This window comes from Phodopus roborovskii, unplaced genomic scaffold, assembly GCF_943737965.1.
Source record: "Phodopus roborovskii unplaced genomic scaffold, PHOROB, whole genome shotgun sequence".
NCBI lineage: Eukaryota > Metazoa > Chordata > Mammalia > Rodentia > Cricetidae > Phodopus > Phodopus roborovskii.
The window spans coordinates 2,096,788-2,110,127 of NW_026126602.1; the positions used below are offsets into that span (position 1 = coordinate 2,096,788).

Here is a 13,340-nt window from a genome sequence, read left to right on the forward strand (position 1 = left end):
CCTTCCAAACACAGCTAAACTTTTGATGCTTATGTTTATGGAAGCTCTGAAAATTAACCTGTAATTATAGAACTTATAATACTACAAACTGTCACCACCTAGAGCAATTAAAGACCAAATTGATTAAATCAACTCTGTGAGAATAGCAAAGTAGGAAATGCTGTATGTAACTAAAAACAGAGAAATAAAAATTGTCCTGGGCTAACATTTTAAAGGCGGCTCATTTATCAACACATTTCCCGGAATTACGCTGTCTCAATATCTCTGACAGTCTACAAGTATCATGAACGGGATTCACTGAGCACCAGGCTTTCGCAGCACGGGCGTGGCTTGTTGTGTCTCCTTCCTATTCACACAGGCAGTTTCGATGAAATGCCATCTATACGCTCTAACTCTCCTCGATAGAGCTGCTTCAAGGCCTCTAGTTCATTTTTAACCGCGTGTTCTTGGGCGTTCACTTCAGAGATGGCAGATTCGATATCTTTCATTTCAGACTCCATCTGAGTTAGGACTGCCGCACTTGGATTCTCTTGAACACGCACTAAGCTTTCTCTCGCTGTTGCTCCTCCCTAAAATGAAAATGGTGTGGTGTACTATTTAAAACCAGACTCCAATGACCCACTTTGAGTTGAATACTCTAGTTTTGCAACAATTTAAGTGCATGAAAAAGTATGCTGCAGGATTGAATATATGAAGTCAGTAACAACTATTACAGGGTTTATATTTAGGGGCTAGAGAGATGGCTCAGTGGTTACGAGCACTTTCTGCTTTTCTGGAGGACCAAGTTTGGTTCCCAGAACTTGATTGGCCTGTCACAACCTCCTGTAACTCTGATTCCAGGGGATAAAGTGCCCTCTTCAGGCCTCAGAGGGTACCACCATTCACATGCAGTCATATACCCACATTCAGTCACACACATAGTATTTTAAAATACAATAAATTAAAAATAACATACAAACAATTTGGGTTCTTGCTGTGGTTTGGAAGCAAGTCCTGGCACATGCTAGGCAAGCTCTCTATCATTCCATATCCTCAGCTTCAATGTACACGTGTGTGAGTATTCGTATATGATAATACAAAATTAATAAGGAATTGGAAGTTTTTAATGGTGAAAAGTGTAACTTAAGATCAAGGTATGACAATACCTTCCGGAGGTATCACCATCCCTGATTTCAAGCTCTACTACAAAACTATAGTAATATAAACCACATGGTACTGGCATAAAAACAGATCAATGGAATTGAATCGAAGACCCAGACATAAATCCACACACCTATGGACACCTGATTTTCCACAAGCTGAAAATAAATCATCTTCAACAAATAGTGCTGATATAACTGGATGTTGGCATGTAGAAGAATGAAAATAGATCAATATCTATCACCCTGCACAAAACTCAAGTCCAGGTGGACCAAAAGCCTCAACATAAATCCAGATACACTGAACCTAATAGAAGAGAAAGTGGAAATTAATCTTGAACACATTGGTACAAGAGACAACTTCCTGAACAGAACACCATTAAATGGGCACTAAGATTGACCTCATAGAATTGAAAAGTTTCTGTAAGGCAAAGGACACCATCAATAGGAAAAAGCTGCTCCCACAGACTGGAAAAAGATCTTCCCCAACCCCACATCTGACAGAGGGCTGATTTCCAAAACATATAAAGAACTCAAAAACTAGATATCAACAAACCAAATAATCCAGTTAAAAATGGGGTACAGATATCAACAGAAGAATCTCAAATAGCTGAGAAACACTTTAAGGAGAAGTCCAACATCCTAAGCCATCAGGGAAATACAAATCAAAACAACTCTGAGATTCCATCATCCTGTCAGAATGGCTAAGATCAAAAACACAAGTGACAGCTCATGCTGGAGAGGATGTGGAATGAGGGAAACACTCCTCCATTGTTGGTGGGAATGCAAACGTGTACAGCCACTTAGGAAGTCAGTGTGGCAGTTTCTCAGAAAACTGAGAATCAATCTACCTCAAGACCCAGATATACTGGTCTTGGGCAAATACCCAATGGATGCTCAATCATACCACAAGGACACTTGCTCAACTATGTTCATAGCAGCATTATTTGTAATAGCCAGAACCTGGAAACAAACTAGATGTCCCTCAACCACGGAATGGATAAAGAAAGTGTGGTACTTTTTCACAATGGAGTATTACTCAGCTGAAAGAAACAAGGACACCAGGAAATTTGAAGGCAAAGGAATGGAACTAGGAAAAAAAATCATCCTGAGTGAGGTAACCCAGACCCAGAAAGACAAACCTGGTATGTACTCACTCTTAAGTAGATATTAGCTGTAAAGTAAAAGATAACCATGCTACAATCCACAGCCCAAGAGAGGCTAGGTAAGAAGGATAAGAAAGTACCCAGCAGACACAGCAAAGAGCCCTGGAGAATCACTGAACGCTGAGGGCTGATTGCTCACTGATGTCTCATGTAAGCAGTGCCTCCTGTGTGTCTCCCATTTCCATCTATGAGATGGGAAAGGGTTGCTAGGTTAGCAGAATATAGTGTGTGGGTGATGGCAGCTTTTCTCCTGAGCACATTGCTCCAAAGAACAGTACTCTAGTAAAAACATCCCATCCAGACCTGATAAGACCTTGTACTTCAAGTTATCCTGAAGTCACGACAACTGAACAGTGGCAGGTACTGAGGTTTTCAAGCACCTGTAAGATATCTGTAAGCCATTGCAGACAAAGATCAGAGCACACTGGCTTTGGACAGGTCATTCTGTCACCGCCATTCCGCAGAGAAAGGCAAATAGAGAATGATAAAGGGATTTCATGCAACCTTCAACATTAAATTAGGAAACCGTCTCAGAGTGCTGCCCTGGGACCCCACACTACCCTGTGAGGACACAAAGCTGCAGAGCTAGCCCATGTATCACTGTGTGGAGTCGGGGAGTGGTTCCAGCTGTCACCCTGCATGACTTCGCAGCCCAGATGTTCCACTACTGGAGTTCTGGCTGCCTCCCCAGGCAATCCACAGATAACAGCAACATCTCCTGCAACCAGAGATTGCCCCAGTACCCTAGGCACCAAGCGGTTCCTACCTCAGCTGACAGGAACAGAGACAGACAGCTCTCCAAAGTTTCCCAAACCACAGAATCAGAAAGGCAATGTTTGATGTCACTAAATTGAGTAATTTAAAAGGAAAAATAAAAAAAGACTGGTCTGGAAAAGACTCAGTAAGAGAGCCACTTCCATAATAGAGGTTAGTGTTCCTTAGAGAAGAACTAGAAAACACTGAGACAGTGTTGATTAAACGCCATCAAATGAGGCTGTTGAGAAGCACAGGAGCCCAGGAAATCTCTCTACAACTATGCAGAAGGTTTTGCACAGCACCCTTCCTCTGTAAATTTTTACAGTGAGGCCAGTGTGTCTCCAGAATTTCCCCTCAAATTAGGGAATATGGAAGACGAAGCTTGTTTAATTATGCATGCACTACGTGCTATTAATTATACATGCACTATGTGCCAATAAAGCTGTTAACAGAAAGCCTGACTCCCTACCTGAGAATCTTAGCAGTGTCATAGTGTGCTACTGAGCTCTATCCAGAAACCAGTTTTAAGGCAAGAAAATCAACCCTGTTCCTTTCTAATAAAAAAGAAAATGAAGACTTGTGTTTTCCTGATAAAATGTATGTAATACTATAATAGCTTAGTCTTCATAGACTATTAGAAGTTTTCAGACATTTGTTTTTCCCAAGATTAAGTGATTTGATCCCACAACTGGTTGCAGATTACCTCAAGGCTTAGCATGGTAACTGGAACGCTCATTTCAGCTTGACTGACTTTTGGAACTTCAGGAAAACAGTGTCTCCTGTTGTCACACCCATGTCCTACCTTTGGGGACATATTCAAGATTTTCTTCATTCTGTAAGAAGGCAGAGTAGAGTTTTTTAATGAGTGAATACCTAGTAATTGTTTAAATAAATATTATAGCCTACTGTATGTAGGGAATGCCTGTAAATCACTATCCTGTCTCAAAGCAACATTTTTGAAACCGTTTGCATTACATCATAATCTTAGATAATTGATATCTTAGTTAGGTTTCTATTGCTGTGATGAAACACTATAATCAAAAGCAACTTGGGAAGGAAAGAATTTAATTTGCTTGTGTATCTTGAATTACAGTCCATCAAGGGAAGCCAGGAAGCCAAGACAGGAGTTCAAACAGAACAGGAACCTGGAGGCAGGAGCTGATGCAGAAGACAGAAGAATGCTACTTACTAGCTTGTTCCTCCTGGCTTGTTCAGCCTGCTTTCTTATAGAATCTGGGACCACCAGCCCAGGAATGACACCACTCACAATGGACTGGACCATAAATCATGATTTTAAGAAAATGCCCTACAGGCTTGTCTGCTGCAGCTGAATCTTATGGAGGCATTATTCAATTGAGGTTCTCTCCTCTTAGCTTGTGTCCAGTTGACATAAGACTAGCCAGGACAATGGATATGCATGGCAGACAAATGGTTAATGCTATAACTACATACAGAATTTTATATGATTAATATCCATTTCAGTGTGTTAACAGAGAACATTAAATTAATATTAATTATTAGCTATAATCCAGAAGTCAGTAGCCAAGGTGAAGAAGATAAAGTACACTTCTGTATAATGGTTTCAAGATATGTATAAGATATGCTTCAGTAACTGTAGAATATGGTCTATAAGAAGAAAAGAGAGTACACACAAGAAAACACCAGGGAGGTCGGGAGACGTAGAAGAATGCCAATACTATGTTCATAAGCCACATTGTGAGCACAGTCCCAGCACAAGCACAAGGCATCAAGAGAGTCACAGCTGTAAACAAACAGAAAAAAAGTCCTTGACATTTCTATAGAGTGGGAAAGTGAGACAGAAAAGGGTTGGGAAGGAGGAAATCCACAAAGAAAGAATGAGTAGAGAATTGTGACTTTCTTAACACTATATGTCTCTGCTAACACAATATTGACTAAACACATGAAATAAAAACCACGTACAGAAATAGTTGAATGGGAGAAGAATGTTGATAATACAACAAACAAAGTCAAATACTCAGAGAGTAGATGTAACAGCAGTCATGTGTGGGTGGGGTTAGCAAAGATCCCAGAAAACACTCCAGATTTGGTCTGATAGGGAAAGTGTGAGATTGTTTACATTCTTTGTGTGTAGGTCATACATGAGCTTTTGTACACAGGAACCAACACACAGTTCAGCCTTCCATATCTGTAAGCTCTCCCTCCCACCAAGGTCAACTGCAGACTGAAAAATACTTAGGAGAAGCACAGCTGTACAGCCTGTAATTCCCCATGACACACAGGGCTACCGCGAAGTGTCTTGCTTTTTATTGTTTTGTTTCTTTGTTTGTTTTGTTTTAGAAAAATTGATTTGAAGATTCTTTAAAAGTTTTTAAATATTGTATTAACTGTTGGAGGGCACACATGTATGGAGGAAAGAGGATGACTTTCAGAACTCAGTTCTCTCCTTCCATAGTGGCTTCTGGGGATAAAACTTAGGCTCCCTAGCTCCCACATTGACAGAAAAGTCATCCCCAGACCATCACCCCAGGTCCACACTCACACCCAGTCAACAAATACAGACTAGAGTACCATCCCCTAAGCAGAAACTACTTGAAAATTCAAGATGTGTCTGCTCCACACGTTGCTAACCCTGTAACAATGGACCCCAATGTGAACAGACTGGAAGAATGTTCAGATAAAGAATTATTATAACTATGTCCAAACAACTCAAAGAAGATATATAGTCCAAGACACAGAAGCAAAGAAATGAATGAAATGCAGATGTCAAGCCAAACACAAAATAGAATTAAGCAAAGAGAACTGCTGGAGGGCCCAAACTAAAATGATGCTGGAAATGAAGGGCTCAGTAAGTCAAAATAAGAAGCGAGTGGAAAACATCACCAGCAATATGGAACCTGGAGAAAACTGGAAAGCAGTGGGAAGAGAAGGTAGATAACTTGGAGCACTGGATCCATGTAATCCTCCACACACATGGGCTCATTCATGGACAGAAGTCACATGATCCTGTCAACAGATGCTGAAAAGGGTCATTGACAAAATACAGCATCCCTTCGTGACACCCTAAAAAAAGATGGAGATGGAGAAAACATATGCCAATAATAAAGGCTTAAGTATGACAAACCAATAGCCATGATCATAGGGAGTAGAGAAAAACCTGAAGCCCTCCCACAGAACAAGATGTGCTTTTGCCTCTCCTGTTCAACAGTGCTTGGAATCTTAGCTAGAGCAACAGGACCAGAGAAGGAAGGAAGAGGGATGCACATAGGAAAGGAAACTGTCTAAGTTTTCCTGTTTGCAGATGACATGGTTCTACACACGAGGGACACCAAAGACTCCACCAGAACACTCCTAGAGCTAATGACACTTTCAGAAATGTGACAGATTACAAAATTAACATCCTGGGACTGGAGAGATGGTTCAGTGGTTGAAAGCACCGACTGCCTTCTGGAGAACCTGGGTTCGATTCTCAGCACCCACATGGAGCTCACAACTGTCCATAATTCCAGTCTCAGGAAACCCAATCCCCCTTCTGGCCTCCAAGGGCAGCAGGCACCATGTGAAACACAGGCATACAAGCAAAGAGAGGAGAAAATGTGGAAATACTCTTAACTCACGAGAACAGGGAAGCACTTTCTAAAGTGGATTCCAACAGTGCAGGCATTCAGATCAACAATCAATAAGTGGCACCCTGTAAAACTAAAAACTCCTGTACGGCAAAGAACACTATCAGCCAAGTGAAGAGGCAATTACAGAGTGGGAAGAAATATTTATCAGCTATGCAGAATATACAAAGAACTTAAAAAAAAAAAAACTGAACACCAAGAAAACAAACAACTCAATTAACTGAGCTAGGGGGCCAAGTGAGTGATACTGAAAGACTATGGGGATGTTTGAAGTATACTAAATGCATTTTGCATTGCGATATGGCTATAGGTCTATGGGGCCAGAGAATAGAATGTGCCGATCTGAATGAGAATGACCCCCACAGGCTCATGTATTTGAATGCTTAGTCACCAGGGAGTAGCACTATTTGAGAAGGATTAGTAGGTGTGGCATTGTTGAGAAGAAGTATTCCACTTGGGGTGGGCTTAGGGTTTTAAAGGTCCATTCCAGGACTCTCTCTCTCTCACTCTCGTTTGTGTGTGTGTGTCTGTCTGTCTCTCTCTCTGTGTGTGTCTCTGTCTCTGTGTGTGTCTGTCTTTCTCTGAATCTATCTATCTATCTCTGCCCCCACCCCACACCTGCACATCTAGACATAGCTCTCAGCTAATATTCCACTATCACCAAGCACGCCACCACCCTGCCTGCCATAATGATAATGGACTACACCTCTGAAACAGTAAACAAGTCCCTAATTAAATGTTTTCTTTCATAAGGGTCATGGTGCTTCTTCATAGCAATAGAATAGCAACTAAGATAGAATAAACAGAGAGATTTCAAGGAAGAAATACAAGCGGATGAGAAATGTATCTTACATGTTAAGTATTCTTAGCTATCAGGGACACAAACATCAAAACTACTGTGAGATTCTATCTTACCCGTGTCAGGAAGGCTAAGTTTTAGCCTTTGTTTTTTCAAAAAGGTAGGAAAGACAGACAATAAAGGCTGGCGTGAATGTGGGGAAGGAAAACAGTCATTCACTGCTGGTCGAAATGTAAACTTGTACGGCCACTGTGGGAATCGAGGCAGATATTCTTCAATATGCTAGAAACGATCCTGAGCATACTCCCCAAAGACCCCATGTCCTAATACAGAGATACATGCTCAGCCATGTTCATTTCTGTTCTATACACAATAGCTAGAACATGGAAAAGGCCTAGATGCCCATTAACTCATGAGTGGATAATGAAAATGTGGCACCTGTACACAGGGAGATTTTATTCAGCTCTAAAGAAAAATGAAACTTTCAGGAAAATTAATGCAATTGGAAATAATCATTCTGAGTGAGGTGATCCAGACCCAGAAAAAACAGTACTGCTTGTTCTCTCTTATACATGGATGTAGCTTTGACTCTGTAGACACATGTGTTTAAGTTGGGAGTACCCACAGAAGGTAGGATAATAAAAAGGTTAAATGGAGTTGGGGATGGGAGGACAGAGTAGAGGGTTAACTAAACTATAGACCCATGAAAATCTATTACCATAGAAACTTCATAAAATATATGCATGTGTATATATATATGTGTGTGTGTGTGTGTGTGTGTATACACATGCATATATATGGAGTTATACTATAATAGGGAACAGTGCTTCTCCAAGATACCATAGACTATCTAGCAAATAAAGTCCATTGCAGGTATTGATTAGCTCTGTTTGAAATGTTCATCAATGGGTTACTGTAGACTCCCCCCCAACACTGCAGATTATTGCCATTGTTCTCAGTTGCCCTCCAGGACCTGATAGCAAGATCCATAGCCGAAGACACCAACTACTTGTCTCACATTTCATGGAGAACATAGTGACACAATTCCCTCTACATTCTTATCTTCATACTCATAGATTAATGTGTCTCTCAATGCTCCTCAGAGCAGTAGGTGGCCCACTGTGGGCCCACACTGGCCAAAAGGCAGAAAACAAGAGGCCATTGTCTGAGCAGCTCTACCTGGGACATCTATATCACATTCTCTCCTTTCCAAGGCCTGGGGACCATTGCAGAAGAGAAAGAGGAAAGATTGCGAGAGCCATAACTAGTGGGCACCTGCATGCAGCAAAACTATTTTCTAGATACAACAGGACTGCTGCACTCATGAACTCAGAGCAGCAGTGGGTGCGTGCACAAGACCTGCACAGGATCAAGCCAGTCAAAATCCCAGGAAGAATGGGAGAAGAGGCTTCCCAAGTTAATGCTTCTACTGCTGTGATGAAACACCGTGGCCAAAAGCAAGATGTGGAGGAAAGGGTTTATTCAGCTCACACTTCTCTATCATAAGCCATCATTGAAGGACGCCAGGATAGCAACAGGGCAGGAACCTGGAGGCAGGAGCTAATGCAGAGGCCATGGAGGGATGCTGCTTACTGTCTTGCTCCCCATGGCTTGTTCAGCCTGCTTTCCTAAAGATAACAAGACCAGCAGCCCAGGGATGGCACCACTCCCAATAAGCTGGGCCATCACCCACCCATCACTAATAAGAAAATGACCTACAGGCTTGCCTACAGTCTGATCTTATGGAGGCATTTTCTTAATTGAGGTTCCCTCCTCTCAGATGACACAAGCTTGTATCACACTGACATAAAACTCTCCAGCATAGGGACTCAAAAGCTTCCACCCCTAAAAGAAGAGCTATTGGCAGTTATTGGGTAGTGGGGGAGGGAGGATCCATTTTCTTTTAGGGATGCAGTCCATGCAAAGCTAGCCATACTCGGGTAGATGGTCCTATCCCACCCCATATAAGCATGACTCAGAGACTTGGCATGTCTAAAAAAAAAAAAGAAAAAAAAAGCACATAAAGTTTGAAGGAAAAAATGGTAGAAGAGGCACAGGGAGAAAGGGAGAAACGGGAGGGAAAAATATGGAGGTGGATGTGATCAAAACATACTACGTGCACATATGATATCTTAATCATAAGATATTTTAATAATTAAAGTCTCTTTGTGTGATATAATTGTGGTATATGTTCCATCTTTTTGTGCTAATTACCAATAATGAAAATTCAAATGAAACAAAGTTGACCCGCTTTTATTTTGAATCAAGATATTATTAGCACAAAATAAAGGAAATGGATGATAAAATCCACAGACATCGAAGTTCAAGGTAGATGAAGAAGATGCAGTAGGCATTATTCTTACTGTTTTTTAACATCACTGAAGTATAGATGTGATATTTTGGCATTCAAAAGGTTGAGGTTGTGCTGTGAGTGTCCGAAGCCCGTGTTACAGTACTGTACTTTCAGTGCGACTTTGTATTTAGGTTTCATGACATTAGAGTGAAGTCAAACAATGGTTGGGGAGGCCTGAAATACTAAGCCCTTACTTGGTTAGCTCTTTTTGTAACACTTCAGTCCTCCTTCCTTCTCGGCGCAAAGCACAGAGCAGAGAGTGCACTGAGTCCATCAGTTTTTTCCTCGCCATTTCCTTATCTTCAGACTTTGGAAAGAAATTAGTAGAAAGTTGTTTCGTTAAATAAGAAGACTTGCACATCTTTCTTGAACACTTCAGGACTCCTGTAGCCCTACTCCTGCCCATGTCTAACAGCTACTGTAAGGGTAGAGTTTAAGAAGGCCAATCTGTGTCCATCTGTTTACAAGTGGTGAGCTGAATCTACTGAAAACGAGAGCTCGGGGTAAGAATGTTTGTTTGCTTGCTTGCTTGGTCGGTTTTTGTTTGTTTGTGTAACTTCTTCTCTCATACATTACACCCTAACTGCAGTTTCCCTCTCTCCATCCCTCCCATTCCCTCCTCCACTTCCCCTCTCCCCCAGGTCAACTCCTCCTCTGAGTTTTTTTTTTTTTTTTCATTATTAATTTTCTCTCTTCCTCATGCACATTATTGTGAACTTGTCTTACTAAGCAGACGTCAACTAAATAACGCAGTAGCTCACCCAAATTAAGCACTGAGTGATGCCAGGAAGTTAAAACACAAAGGAAGAATGATTATGTAACTCACCCAGCTCCTAGGATTTTCCATGAATTCACTGCTGACTTCTGGGCTTTGGGAAGGGTGGGGCACATGTCCTTGTAACTCCGTGTTGCTGCTTGTTAGACATGCCACTTGAGGGCACTTGGGGCGAGGCCCTAGGAGGGCTACCGATGCAGAGGTGTTCCACCGCATCGACTCCTCAAGATTTGCACTCGACCCCTCTGGACACTTGCAAATCCTGCACAGATTGAAAACTGTAAACACTGGGTATGTCTTGTGTTCCCCCAAATGACTACAGGGTTCTTACACAGCTTGCTTCTTAGAGAATGACGACATCAGAATAAAATGGTACATTCACAGTGAAACAGTGACAAGACACTAACTGCATGTGGGTTTAGGATTTTTCTCAAGAAACACAGCAAGGCATAGAAGCATATTACTGTAGTCTAAGCACTTAGGAAGTAGATACATGAGGATTGTGAGATTTAGACAAGGACTGTGAGTTCCAGACTAGCGTCATCTATAAAGTGAGACCTTGTCTCAAAGGATAGCAAGTAAACAAACAAAAATATGTCTATTTCTAGGGAAATTTTGAACCAACTAGTGAATCAAACAGTATGGAATAGAAAAGAATTCCCATCAATGATATGTGGCTTACAGTTAAAACTGTGGTCCATGGAAATAATCTACTTAATTTTTTTTAATGCACCTCTGAAGATTTATATTTCTAAAGGGTATCTCTGCAAGATAATGACACTACTAAAATACATATAATTAATGAAAGTTAAGAATATTTGAGACTGGTGTGATGGCACAACATTAATCCTAGCAGTTGGGAAGGAAAGGCAGGTGGATCTCTGTGAGTTCTAAGCTAGCCTGGTCTACAAGGAGAGTTCCAGGACAGCCAGGGCTGTTACAGAGAGAACCCTTATCTCAAAAGAGAGGGGTGGGGAGAGAGAAAGGAAGGGAAAAAAAAGAAAAAGGGAGAAAAAAATAAAATTAAATTAAAAAGAAAGGAAAAAAAAAAGAAAAAATACTTATTGTGGTGGCTGACATTGAACTTGAACTTTATTGTATTTGGGATCAACTAAAACTCAAGCTTTTAGGCACTCCTGTAAGGGATTTTCTTGGTCAAATCATTTAAAGCAGAAAGGCCCACCCTAAATGTGGGTGGGACCATCTGGCGGCAGCTCAAACAAAGGACATGAAAAACAGAGACATCACTTTTGGCCTACTTGCCCTCACACTTTCTGGCAAATACATCTAATCTGTTGCTGCGGTTCTCCTTCACCAATATTGGAACCAGCTTCTTCAGGCTTCCATCATAGACTGAAGATCAGGAACTGTCCAGGAATCCTCAAGTGCCAGAGTGGGACTGCTAAGACGTCCAGCCTCGTGGACTGAGCAGATACCAGGTGCTCAGCTTCTCCAATACCAAACGGCCATTGCTGAACTACTCAGACTGCATCCTGTAAGCCAATCTAATACATCCCGTGTGTGTGTGTGTGTGTGTGTGTGTGTGTGTGTGTGTGTGTGTGTGTGTGGTCACTCTATCAGTTCCGTTCCTTTAAGAGAACATTGACAAATACACTTGCAATTAGCAAAACAGTCTAGTGATTAAAAGAAAAAAATCTGAAGACTTCCAGGTAAGGTAGTAGATTAGAGCTATAGTGAGACAAATGTCCTATTATAATTTTGGAAAAGAAAGTGAAAGGGCATATCTCCTCACCCAATCAGAGTTCCTTCTCCAGACTGGCAGTAGACATCATCAACATCCCCCAACAAACCCCTTCTACCGTTGGGACCACGAATTTTCCCTCCCGCTGGACTGGACTCACTGCCACAAATATGATCAATGAGTCCAGGTTCCTACCAGGAAATCTAAACAGTAGGGTTTCCATAGAAAGTCTCGGAGCAACTGTGTCAGGCAAGGCAGTGGGGCTAAGCATAAGTTCTAAAGGGTGCTGAGGGTGACTGAGTGCAGTTTGTCTCAGCCATCCGCAGCCCACGGGACAAAGAAAAGACACGCAAGTGGAACTGGGAGGCCATAAAGGACAGGCCTGAGAAAAGTCAACGTGGGACAGAGCCCAGCCCAGGACCAGGGGGAAATCACCCTTCAGGCTAGGGTCTCCTTCATGTCTCCATACAACCCTCCTCCCTCACCACAGCTCTTACTATCTTCTGGTGACCCATATACTCAACTCCACCCAGCCCTTCTCCCTCCTCTACAGCCATTTCTCATCAATACAACACATTAAGATGTTGTAGCAAGTGCTGTCCTCTACTGCTCATGTCTCCCCACCCCTATGCATGCATGCGCTTGTGTGTGTCTTCTTTTTCATTTTTTTTTTCTTCCTTTCTCTTTCCCCATACCTATTCTTCTTACTATTGCATCTCCCAAAGCACAGAGGCTTGCCTGGTTCATGTCTTTATTGTATTAGTTTTTTTTTTTTTTTACTTTGTTACTATATTATTATGGAGAGAGGGTATGTGTCTCGTCTCTCTTGGTATAGTCTACTGTTAACTATCTATTCAGCCCACTTTCCCCTTTGCTGCAATTACCCCCACTCCTCTCTATGTACACCCTCTCATCTACATCCCAACTAACTTGATGTAAGACCTACCACTGATGGTTCACTTTTTCTCTCCTCTTCCTTTCCACCAATTCTAACATATTGACAAAAACAGTGCCATCTGGGTTCCCTTATTCCCTAAACCAATCA

At 41.7% G+C, this 13,340-nt stretch overlaps 1 protein-coding gene across 1 annotated transcript in view; it reads right to left on the reverse strand.

Annotated features, from left to right (window-relative positions):
* Positions 1–350: 350 nt before the first annotated feature.
* The window catches only part of LOC127237377 (coiled-coil domain-containing protein 144A), a 46,910-nt gene continuing 33,920 nt past the window's right edge, over positions 351–13,340 (reverse strand). The window contains exons 6-9 of the mRNA XM_051205613.1: positions 10,645–10,855; positions 10,013–10,125; positions 3,765–3,894; positions 351–569 (exon numbers count right to left, since the gene is read on the reverse strand). Coding sequence (XP_051061570.1) covers positions 351–569; positions 3,765–3,894; positions 10,013–10,125; positions 10,645–10,855 — 673 coding nt within the window. The remainder of the gene's footprint in view (positions 570–3,764; positions 3,895–10,012; positions 10,126–10,644; positions 10,856–13,340) is intronic.